We start from the raw sequence: 12,621 nt of genomic DNA, 5'->3' as shown, positions 1-12,621 counted from the left end.
GCTTGCTAACTTACTGAGGGTCTCACTAGTTGCTGAGATTGGCTTCAAACTTGTAATCCTCCTGCCTCAGCCTCCTGAGTTGCCGGGATTACAAGCATGTATCACTGCACCTGGCAGAGGTCAATAATTTTTAAGAGTGAAGAGTTCCTAAGACCACAAGAATAAAATACTGGACTAACAAACTTAAGATATCTAAAAATGAAACCACAGTTCTTAATCAGTGGTTTATAACATGATATTAAAAAGGTTGATTTGATGCTTGATACACTATAATGATTAGAACAAGTCATAAAAATATCTTGACATTTAACTTACAAAGAGAATTCTGTTTTACTAATTTCAATTGAGAGGTAGTCAATTTTTTTTCTTGTTGATTTTTATTCTCTTCATCACCCTCCTCATCTTGCACTACAAAGTCATCAATAATATAATTATCTCCATCTTCATCATATTCAGAATCCTCCTCCTCCTCTTCATCACTGCTTGGGCAGGATTCCTTTTCAGAGTCCTAATTAAATTAAAATAAATGATTCAGTAAATTGTGGCTTTAAAATGCCTAGATGGATATGAAATTAAAAGATTAAATCTTAGAGCAAAAAATGATCCACAGAGTTAAGTTCATATTTTAAGGTTAAAATTAAATTTGTCATGTTATATGCTGAACTCTAAGGAAGACTATACCTTGCTGAGGTGATGTAAAATGTTTAAACATTAAGAACATAAGCAGTGAAGAACAGGAAAGACCATACAAAACAACAAATAGTCTTCCATTTTAAAAAACAGTGAGGTAGTAGGGCTTATGATTAAACAATATATTAGATGTGAGTACAAACAAGATCAAAGATACTTGATTAAAAATAAATTCTAGACTTACTGAGAAATAGAACAGACTCAGTACTCTGATTTCATAAAATTTAAATCAATAAAAAAATTAAAAAATAACAAAATCAACAAAATAAAACACACCTCAAAATCTCTACCACTATTGCGTCTTTGGCGAGATCTTTGTTTTGAGAGTTCTTTCAACTTCTGGAGTTGTTCTTGCCTTCGAGTAGCTAATGATTTCTCAGGGTTTTTTAGCTCCATTTCCACTGAAGAACATTCATCTTCAACCACTCTTCGTGGACGTTTAACACCTACTTTTCTAATTAGGATATCACTGTCATCACTCTCATCACTGTCATACATCACAGAGGATATCCTTTTTCTTTTCACTCGCTTGATGTGTTCTTCTTCTAAATCCTCATCTATGATTTGTACAGTATGTTTTTTGAGATCCTTCTCTTCTTGACTCAAGTGCTTTTCATGATCTGTCAAGTCAATATTCCTATGATTGGTTTTGTTCATTTCTTCTTCATATGTTGAACTGTTGCCAGTGTTAATGACATGCTTACTGCTGCTTCCTTCACTTTCAGTTTTGATTAGTTTAAGCACTCTTTCATTTTCTGGTGTGTTATTACTATCCAGCCCCTTGTTACTATCAAGTTCTTCATCATTATCAACACTTTCATCACTATCAAGTTGTTCATCATTATCAAGTTCCTCATCACTATCAAACTCTTCATCACTATCAAATAACTGTGAGATACTATTTCTTTTAGTCCGCCGCCAATCAACTCGAGATTTTTGCTCAGGCACTTGAGTTTTAGAATTTTTCCTTGTTTCATGTCTTCTAACATGTACCATTTTCACTTAAGCTTCTACAAAATAAAGTTATTAGGGATATAATAACAATAACCAGATTAAGGCAATGAAATTAAATTTATTTGGCTTTATTAAATGGTCAAAAGGTAAAATCACATGAAATATCTGAGTGAAGATGGCAGAATAATCATTCAACAAATAATTTATTGACATTTATGAAATAACTGTATTACCATCTGTTCTGAATTATGATATATGTTGTGATAAAAGTGATACATAGAAAAATCATGGTCCTGTATCCTTCAAAAAATTATTATCCATGTATAAAACTAATAGAAACATGTAATTAAGAAAAATTCAAGATAACTCAGTTACCAAACAAGTAATAAAAATAACTATGATGGTCATGTAAAGATGCAGTAAGGTAAAAGGGCAAATGATTTACTGAAGATTATCCTGAACAAATGTATGTGATCAGACAGAATTCTCAAGGATTGGTTATATCTAAAAAAAAAAAAAAGGAATTTCAGGCAGGTAAAATGGTAAGGGTAAAACTTTAGCATTAATAAAGAACACGTTATGTTCAGTAAATGAGTATGAAAAGGGTATTTAAAAAGAAAATTCCAGTCTGTTCAGTTTGGAAAAAAGGAGAGAAAAGTGAAATGAAATTACCAGGATTATTCATCCTGAATGTAAAGGTTTCTGAACAGAGAAATAACATGAATTATAAAGGATCAACTGACATGAAGAAATTTATAAAGTAGCAATTGACATAAAAGACAGTGCAATACTGAGACAGCCTATCCCCTAAAATTGTAGCTTCTACAAACCTTAGTAAAATGGCAATGGTCTTAAACCATTAAAAGATACAGTGTAATCCAACAGAAAACTTACTAACAATCAATAATGAAGTGAAGTCAAGTCAAAAACAAAAGAGGTTCATAGTGAAGCAGATCATGATATGGGGGAAAAAAACCTCCAAAGCTGTCAGTATATGATTAAGAAAAGGGTGAATTCCACTAAAATTATCATAAGCATATATTAAAGGATCAATTAGCGATAGGTAAGATAACTGGAAAATTAGTAACCTATATGTACTTCTGTGGTTGCTAAGCAATAGAAGTATGATTACAATGTAATGAGACAGACCTCATAATAAATGCATTGGAACTTATTCAACTGAATGTGATCCCCTTCGAAGAAATCACCTTATGAAGCTGATTATTCCAATATTTCCATGATGGCACAAAATATAACTAGAGTTTTTCTATAATCCAGTTATAAAAAATACAAATTAAAAAATATGAAACTAATCATTCTAAAATGTTTATTCCAAAGAGTGGTTTCAACATCCACTTTATTCACTTGTCTCAGTTATAAAGGGTCGTTAGTAGGCTCCAGAAATGAAATCTTATTTTAAAAAATATTTTATTTTTTAGTTGTAGATGGACACAATATCTTTATTTTATTTTTATGTGATGCTGAGGATCGAACCCAGGGCCTCGCACGTGCTAGACGAGTGCTCTACCAATGAGCCACAACCCCAGGCCCAGAAATGAAATCTTCATAAGATAAAGATAACTATCATTAAAGACTTTTTAAAATGTGTGGCATACTCTGAAGGCAATTCCACAACAGAAAAGTAAAAAAAAAAAAAAAATGGCAGTATTAGTAGAACAAATTAATAGCTTCCTAAGATGACTACTTTGGAGAGGGGAAAAAAACAACCCATTTGATTGTATAAATTCTGGTATATTTATAAGGTAATATGTCTGCCTAAAATGGTGATATAAAATCAGAATCATATAAATAAATATAAAATCATACAAAATCAAGAACAACAGAGATTGTAAGATTATACACCAGAAATTATCTTTATAGTGTTATATACCAGAAATTCAGTGTAGGCTGAAGTAGAACCTTGAAACAAAGTACACTAGATGACCATTTTACAAAACTATAACATGCTCAAAAGACATTTATTTATCATATAATAGGTTATTCCTCTGACAATTGTAGAAACGATGAAGAACATCACACTATTTATTATAAAGACACATTATGTCTGTACATCATTAAGGTATCATTAAAAGAAACCCCCGTGTATTTATAAATGTTCAGTATATATTCATATTTATTTTTCAACTCTGACAATGATCCTATGAAGACAATTCTCTCTTCATTTATAAATATAAAAGCCAATGACATAGAGTTTAAATGACTTACCAAGATCACACAGCTTGTTAGTGACAGAGTAGGGATTAGAAACCAGGTCTCCTGATTCCCGGTCCAGTGCTACACAATGATTGCTGCCAATATCATATTTGTACAGGTAGTAAAAATTAAGCTTTTAATATATTATTATTTTATCTCTCACTCATGCTAAATTTTAGTTTCAGGAAATAACCATCAGAATGGCTTTGGTTTACAGACATGCTTTTTTATTATCCAACTGAATTTTAGTGCACATGAGTTAGGACAGAAACTTCTGGAAATCATTTATCCATTAGGCAAGAAAAGAATGTGCAAAAGAGATGAAAATTTGCAAACTTCCCTCTATCATCTTATTGATGAAACTGGTCACAAAATTTAAGGGAATACTCAGTGAGCCTAAAAGTATAAATTTCAAAGAAAGGCAGTTTCTCACCAGAAAAATATTTATTTTGGAAAACTGCAGAATTTGCTTGAGGAGGCACATTTAAATAAAATAAATCATTTCATTTGGTCACTTCAAAATTGCCAGCATCTATCATATTTCAAAATTGCCACTTATATCAGTAAGGTAAAAAATTGTTGAAGAGTAGAATTTGAACATGGTTGGCTCCTTTAAAAATCGTGGATATCTTTACTATATTATCTGGGAAGGGAAGAATGATGACAGAGGGAAAAGGTGAATGAACCTGGGAAGAGACATAAGAAGATAAAGCCGGGATGATGGGTAACACATCTTTAGAATTTACTCAAAGAAGAATCCATGCAAATGGTCATAATTTCTGTGTAGGCTGAAAAAATGCTCAATTTCTTGAAATGAGAATTTTATCAAGCTTCTGTAATGATACCTTACCTTTAGGCAAAGAAAAACAAAGACTCCAAACAGAAAGCATTAAATAAGCGAATGGAGAAGATAAATACCATTACATCTTTGTGCTTCATAATTATTATTATGTAAGATGCATGTACATAGATAGCTATGCTGTCAAAGAATATAAAGGTAATTATCCATATCGCCTGTGTTTTTCTCATAGTAACTCTATGATTAAAAAAGGTACTGTGATGACAGCATTTCTCATCAGAAGAAATATTCTTTCTTCTAGAGTTTAAGAAAAAAATCGGTATAGAAATCACCTACTTGCTATACGAACAATATATGCGGTAGTTTACACTAAGATTTTAGGTGCAGTGAAACCCCTGGCCATTATTTGAAATTACACCAGAAGGAATTCATTTTTTTTTTTTTTGTAAAACATCACCTCTCCATGATGTTTTCTTTTCTATGGCAGTTTAGAGAGGAAACATGAATAAACCAAAGAAACAATTATCAAGTATCTACCAAAATTCCAGCACATGTTCAAAGCAGTGGCATTAATGAAAAAATAAACATGCTCTCTGCTCCCAAGGAGCTCACAATCTGATGAAATTACTAGGGGCACCAAAAACAAGTCAGCGTAATACAAGATTTGATGGCTACAGTGTATGATTAAGTTCTTATCACACCAGTGTGAATAAATTTATCATAGTCCTTCCATTGGCTGGAAAAGAGGACAGCACAACACGACAGAAATAGGAAATGGGAAAATAAGAAACACATAAAAAGAGGAAATGCTAATTCCTCCCACTTAGAATCACAGTCCTGCACGACACAATTTCACAGGGTGGATTCTGCCAGCTTGGCAACCAGGATAACTATATCATTTATTAAAATCACAACATTGTCGGTGCTTTGCTAAATCCAGCACGGATGAATGGTAGACGGAGGAAAAAGATCCTCCCGGGAGTTAACATCAGTGTTATTCTCACGATTACAAACCTGGCTTTTTTGCAGGACGCAAGCACCCAGTGCAGCCTGCCCGCTCACTTGCGCATTCACTCTACCTCCAGGAGGGAGGGACAGTGTAGCTAAGAAACTGGACCCTCAGAGATTCGCGATGACGTGAGCCGGAGGACAGAAACCCCCAGACCGCGGAGAGGCTCTGCACCCAAAAAACAAACAAGGGTCTGGAAAAGCCGGTACCCGAATTACGGACCGAGCACTTCCTCTCGGCGGAAATAACGGGCACCGCGCCCACACAGCGCACAGCAGAAGAGGAAGGCTGGTAGAGAAAAGGACTGACGGGCGCCGTCAGGTCCACCCAACAGCGCCCGCGGGAATTTTACTCTTGGCCGGCCGGGAGGCGCGGTAAACCCTGCCCTTCTAATATGCCATTAGCTGAGGGAGCAAGGGCGAGTCCCCGCCGCGAGCTGGCCCCGCGCCGCCCTCGCGCTCTCACCTTTCAAAGCGCCTCCGCCTTTGCCTCCGCCTCCGCCTCCGCCCCGAGCACTCGCTACAGCAGAGGCGCCCACCCGCTTCCGGGTACCAGGGGAAGTCCCGCCTCTAGGCGGAGCAAGAGGCGGAGCCAGGTGGCGGGAGGGGTTGTCTTCCGGGAGCGTGTGCCGGGGGAGGAGCGGCCACTGCGCGGCACTCAGGGAACTGTGCGGGGTTCTGGTTGCAACTGAGGTGGGAGAGGGGCCCGGCGGGCTGAGAGGGGCCGGGAGGACTGCACAAGCCAAACCCGGCGTGGGACAGTGGGGCTGTGCGGCGGGAGGGCCCGGCAGTTGGGGAAGGAATCAAATCGTTCCCCTGGGGAAGGTGGCTAGTCCCCCGCTCTTCCGCTCTCTGCCGTAACTTTGGGGTGTGGCAGGGATTAGTGACCAGGGACCTGGGTGTGAAGGAGAGTTGTGGCCACGATGGGGTTATAGTCTTGTTCCCTGCTGCTGGCTTGATAACACACATGTGTGTAATCCAGATTATCCGCGGTGACTTGGGGCCTCCTCTACTGCCCATCTAAGTTAAAGGCCTGCTTTCTCAAACTTATTTTTAAACCTTCCTTTGCCATCTCTTTGCCAGCTAAACCCAGTCAGGGCTACCAAGTTTCTCAGAAGGTTAAAAGGTCCAGAGTGTAAGACTTCGTTAAAGTGAGTCAAGAGAAGGAAGGATTTTGTGGACTACTACAGTGTGAGTGCGGGGTGAGTCCTAGAGTCTCACTATGTCAGGGAAACGGAAGCGAGTGGTGTTGACTATTAAAGATAAGCTTGATATAATAAAGAAACTTGAAGACGGAGGTTCTTCCAAACAACTGGCCGTGATTTATGGAATTGGTGAAACAACAGTTCGGGATATAAGGAAAAATAAGGAAAAGATTATAACTTATGCAAGCAGTTCTGATTCCACAAGTCTTTTGGCCAAGAGGAAATCTATGAAGCCATCCATGTATGAGGAACTGGACAGAGCAATGCTGGAGTGGTTCAACCAGCAGAGAGCTAGAGGGAATCCCATATCTGGACCAATCTGTGCAAAAAGGGCTGAGTTCTTCTTTTATGCTTTGGGAATGGATGGTGATTTTAACCCCTCTGCTGGTTGGTTAACTCGTTTTAAGCAACGGCACAGCATTAGAGAGATTAACATTAGAAATGAAAGATTAAATGGAGATGAAACTGCTGTGGAAGATTTTTGTAATAGTTTTCGAGATTTTATTGAGCAAGAGAATTTGCACCCTGAACAGATCTACAATGCGGATGAAACTGGACTTTTTTGGAAGTGCTTACCTTCCAGGACTTCAGTAGTCAAAGGTAAATGCACTATCCCTGGACACAAGTCAGTTGAAGAAAGAGTCACTATCATGTGTTGTGCCAATGCAACAGGTTTACACAAACTTAAACTTTGTGTTGTGGGCAAAGCAAAGAAACCTCGCTCTTTCAAATCAACTGACACTTTAAACCTCCCAGTCTCTTATTTCAGCCAAAAAGGTGCATGGATGGATCTTTCCATTTTCCGACAATGGTTTGATAAGATTTTTGTGCCACAGGTTCGAGAGTACTTAAGATCTAAAGGCTTGCAAGAAAAGGCTGTGCTATTATTGGATAACTCACCAACACATCCAAATGAAAATGTCTTAAGATCAGATGATGGCCAAATATTTGCCAAATATCTGCCACCTAATGTGGCTTCATTGATTCAGCCCTTGGATCAGGGAGTTATAGCAGCAATGAAGAGAAACTATCGTGCTGGTCTTCTCCAAAACAACTTGGAAGAAGGAAATGACCTGAAGTCATTCTGGAAGAAACTAACTCTGCTTGATGCACTTTATGAAATATCAATGGCGTGGAACTTAATAAAACCGGTATCCATTAGCAGAGCTTGGAAACAGATTCTTCCTCATGTAGAAGAGAAAGAAGGCTTGGATTTTGATGAAGAAGATATTTCTGTGGGTACTGTGGCCACCATTTTGCAGCATACCAAAGGATTGGAAAATGTAACTACTGAGAATATTGAAAAATGGCTTGAAATAGACAGTACTGAACCAGGCTATGAAGTATTAACTGACAGTGAAATCATCAGAAGAGCACAAGGTCAGACAGATGAATCCAGTGAAAACGAGGAAGAGGAAATAGAACTAATTCCAGAGAAACATATAAATCATGCAGCTGCTCTCCAATGGACTGAAAGTTTATTGGATTATCTAGAACAACAGGGTGATATGATTCTACCTGATAGACTGGTAATACGTAAACTTCGAGCCACCATCAGAAATAAACAGAAGATGACAAATTCTAGCCAATAATGACATTTCATTTTTATCATTGTTTTAATAATTGTATTTGTGAGCATACCCCTTTTGCAACATGGCTTAATTTTCTTTATGCTCTGACTTCTCAGGCATAGTCCTATGAAATACAGATAGAAAAACATCTGTCTAAGTATGGTGACACAAACCTATAATCCTAACTGCTTGGGATGCTGAGGCAGAAGGATTGCAGGTTTGAGGTCAGCCTTAGCAATTTAGTGAGACCCTGTTTCAAAATAAAAAGGACTGGGGATGTAGTTCAGTGGTAGATTGCCTCTGGGTTTAGTCCCCCAGTACTACAAAAAAGCAAAAAAAAAAAAATCTAAGATTTGAGGATTTTTTTTTTTTTTTTTTTGCTACCTGTTGTCTCTCGTCCATTTATTTGTTCAGATTATCAGAAGCTGATTATGTATAAACTATGTGTATACCTGTATTGACTTTTGTAAGTCCACCATTCTCCTTTCTATAACAGTGGCATTTCCTGTGATTTTTAGTACTAGTTAAGAGATAACAGTGAACAGATTGAGCACTTTTCTAAAATCTTTTGCTTGAATTTTCAGGGATGCCACAGCAATCTTTTCTTGTAACCATCTTAAATGGTGGTCTGTTTTGTGTTTGTATAGTGTAAAGGTTGAAAAAGATCTATAAGATTTTAGGATGACCTATAGTAATTTAAATGAAGTTCAATAATGATGGGGAAATGATGATTTATGAATTATAAAAATAAGAACTCATGCTTCTGTTGTCTCATATTTGTGTGAGTGGCAAGATGATGATATTCTGGAACTCAAATAAATATGGTAGGTAATTGCTAAGTTACGTAGAAACTTGGAAAGCTGATATTTAAAAGAGGTATTCTAATCAATTTGTAGTAAGAATTTTGGGAACTTTATAGTTATTTATAATAAGAATAATAGGTTTCTTTTAATTTAGTCATTTTTTTATGAATTGGGAAACAGTATAGGTTTATTTATTCATCTTATTATAGTACAGGTTTTTTAATGTTACATGTTATGATTTGAGCTCCCAACTTATATTTGGGGTACAGCATTTTGGGAATTTGAAAGTTAAGTTTGTTTTTAATGAACACTTGGAAAATTGTCTAAAACTTGGAAAATTTTGTCATATTTGGCTCTTTTATTATGAAAAAAATAAAGTTTTTACTATTTTAAGTAAGTCATGTTTGTATCCTATTTTATGAAGAAAACAGAATAACTATGGGAAGTGCCAGACACTAAAGAATTTATTGTTTATTGTTTTGACATGTGAAAAGGGATTAATTATTTCTGCTAAAATTTAATGTAAGTCAGAATTTTAATAAATTTTCTTGGTGAACTATTTAAGACTTGAAAATACTTTGCATGCATTAAAACTAACATAATTTGTAATTTAAAAGCAAAATGTTCCCATATTATATCATATTTGGGCCCAAACTTTAAAAATAATAGTAAATCAGAATTTTTCTCAGTCATTTTTGAAAGGTTAACTTTTTCATTGAAATATTTAACATTTTATGCCTTAAAATTCTAAAACTTTAAAAGTAATTTTAGCTTTCCATAATTTCTGTTATCTTCATTTTTGTATATGTCTACATTTTTAAAAGACTTAACTTGTGATGAAAGTATTTAAATGTGTTCACTCCATAAATTTTATCACTCCACCAGAAGTTAACATGTATATTGAATCAGATGAAAAAGTTTTGCTATTAATTAAATAGTATATAAAATAATTTTTGTAAAATGAAAATATGTACTATAAACCTTCTTGGAATTTTGTCTGGATTTGCTGTCTTCAGAACTCATCGTTTTGGTGAAATGCAGCTGTGTTATTGCCACCTAGTGGTGAAACTGATGTTACTGCTAAGCTTTGTGGTTTTAAACAAATATCTAGTAAAAGGTTCATCGTGGCTGTGAGTGTGAATCTTGTGATTTTATCTAGATTAAGAGCGCCATTCTTTCTTTGGTTTACTGCTGCTTGCTCTTCTCTGAAATATGAAAACAGGGGTAGGTTAGCAGTTTTGTTTCTGCTGCCAATAATTGAATGCTGTTTTATGATGTAAGCAGTGTACTTTATATCATTTAATCCTATAAATATGAGTAGATAAAATATGCCTATCTCATATTCTTAATTGCTGAAGGTCATTTGCCTTAGGTAAGAATTTTGGAATTAAATTTCTATACTTACATTTATCTAAACTAGACCAGCCTTTTTGCCGTTTGTCAATATAACGTTTATTTTTTGCCATTCCCCTTTACCATTTATTTGCCACAAGTGTCTGAAGTTACTAATCTGCTTCCCAATATTCTTATTATAGCCATTGCCCTTTCCTTTAACCTTTTATGAGATTGTCTTCAACCTTCTCTGCAGTATTTTATGACTTTAAAAAATGGGCAACTTAATAGCAGTGATTTTCAGTTAACAATGCTCAGTGAGAATCCTTTCCCATTTCAACAGTTTGAAGTTCAGTGTTGGGAATAATTGAGCTGGCCATAAAAATAACACTTTCATAATATTTTATGATTCTCAGGTTATTTTCGTGTACATTAACTCATTGTCCAAGAAATAAAATAAAATTTTGGTTGGAAAAGTAAAAACCTTAAATTAATCTTAACTGAGAAGTCTTGCTGAGGCTTTACTATGTCAGTCTTCTTCTTTCCTACTATTTGCAGTCTAGAGAAATAGTGTTCCTTTTTGGTTTGAGAGTTTTTTTTTTTTTCCTTTGTAGTGTCAGGGTTAAACCCAGGGCCTTAAGCATGCTAGTCAAGCATTATACCATCCCCAGCTCATAAAGGAATTGTTTTTTAGATTTACAAAAAAAAAACCCCAAAGATCTAGACTCTCTCTAAACCTTTTTATTTCTGTTTGTAGCTTACTAGTTATTTTCTGAGCTTATCTTTCTCTCTCTAGTAATATTCACTAAACACAATAAGGAACAACCAATGTTATTTTTTTGCCTCTTATTAGCCATTTTCTCAGCAGAGCTTCTTAAATAAGCGTTATTTTAGTATAGATAACTTCCGAGGAGGCTATACCGTGTATTTCAGGATTTTTAGCAACATCCCTCACTTCCACCAACCACACCCCATCCCTTTTCTGGTTATGACAACCCAAAATGTCTCCTGATAACTGCCAAAGATCCCACAGGAGTCAAATTTCTTTCTGGGTGAGAACCATTTCCCTAGAACTAGTTCATAGGCAATTGGTCTGCTTTCTAAATCACTGAAATTATATTTACAAAATGTTCTTACCACCATTTCATCTTCCCAGCATCTGGTAGTTATTTCTTTGATGCCCATTTCCTGCTCACTCATGTCATATACTAGGTTTCATAATAATAGTACCACACACATAATAATAGCACAAGATATCTGTTTTGATTTGAGTAACTCTAGTGGATGATAAAGAGAAATCATTTATCCATAAATGAATTTTCTGAGCTACATTTGTAACCTACTTAGTCAAATCTCCTTTTTTACTTATTGAGGACAATTTTTCTAGAACATTTATTTGCATATATTTACCTACTCTAAAATAAAAAAAATTTAAAAATATCATTCCCAATTTCTTCTTGTAGATTTCAGTGAATGACCATGAACTTGAAACTAAATCCTTAGACTTTTTTTTTTTGTATTAGAAGAATGACTCAAACAGGCTACTGTAGTATTTCAATAATGAATATATGACAAACAAATGCTTTCCAAGATTGATGCATTTCAGCATATGAACTGGTTCTTAAAACTAGAACTGTTTTAAGGTTATTTAGAAATGTATGAATATGTGTTCATTTACTTTTATAAACATAGAAATAATCTCTTTTGTTAACACATTCCAGATATTTACACATAATACTCATATTATGTAGAGATGATTGATTCGCTATCTTAAAAAATGGAAAGCCTCCCAGGCTGGGAGTGTAACAGAGGTAGAACATTTGCTTAGCATATGAGAATCCCTAGGTTTAATCCCCATAACTGCAAATCAAAAACAGTGACAACAAAAAACTGAGAGAACTCAAATACATATAAAAGAAAGTTAAAGAATAAAATGCTCAAAAATGATTATACTCAGGGGCTGGGGTTGCACTCAGTGGCAGAGCGCTTGCCTTGCACATATGAGGCACTGGTTTTGATCCTCAGCACCACATAAAAATAAATAA

The 12,621-nt window shown here is 35.4% G+C and overlaps 2 protein-coding genes across 7 annotated transcripts in view; one reads left to right on the top strand and one right to left on the bottom strand.

Annotated features, from left to right (window-relative positions):
- Positions 1–6,204, bottom strand: part of CCDC82 (coiled-coil domain containing 82) — a 32,451-nt gene extending 26,247 nt beyond the window's left edge. For 3 of the 6 annotated variants that reach the window (XR_014018544.1, XM_081264638.1, XM_081264642.1), the window contains exons 1-3: positions 5,672–6,123; positions 967–1,700; positions 316–508 (exon numbers count right to left, since the gene is read on the bottom strand). Coding sequence is in view for 5 of the 6 variants with exons in the window: in XM_081264638.1 (XP_081120764.1) it covers positions 316–508; positions 967–1,686 (913 nt within the window). In the remaining variant the exon portion in view is untranslated. The other 3 variants (XM_081264640.1, XM_081264641.1, XM_081264639.1) reach the window with 3 other exon arrangements.
- Positions 6,205–6,280: 76 nt separating this feature from the next.
- Positions 6,281–10,371, top strand: JRKL (JRK like). The gene is made up of 2 exons (XM_081279407.1): positions 6,281–6,358; positions 6,749–10,371. The coding sequence occupies exon 2, from the start codon at positions 6,888–6,890 to the stop codon at positions 8,460–8,462; it is 1,575 nt and encodes a 524-aa protein (XP_081135533.1). The 5' UTR covers positions 6,281–6,358; positions 6,749–6,887; the 3' UTR covers positions 8,463–10,371.
- Positions 10,372–12,621: the final 2,250 nt, after the last annotated feature.

This window comes from Spermophilus citellus (genome assembly GCF_964194105.1).
Source record: "Spermophilus citellus genome assembly, chromosome: 2".
NCBI classification, from domain to species: Eukaryota; Metazoa; Chordata; class Mammalia; order Rodentia; family Sciuridae; genus Spermophilus; species Spermophilus citellus.
Note: the sequence above shows the minus strand (reverse complement) of the source record. Positions and strands in the feature narration are given on the sequence as shown.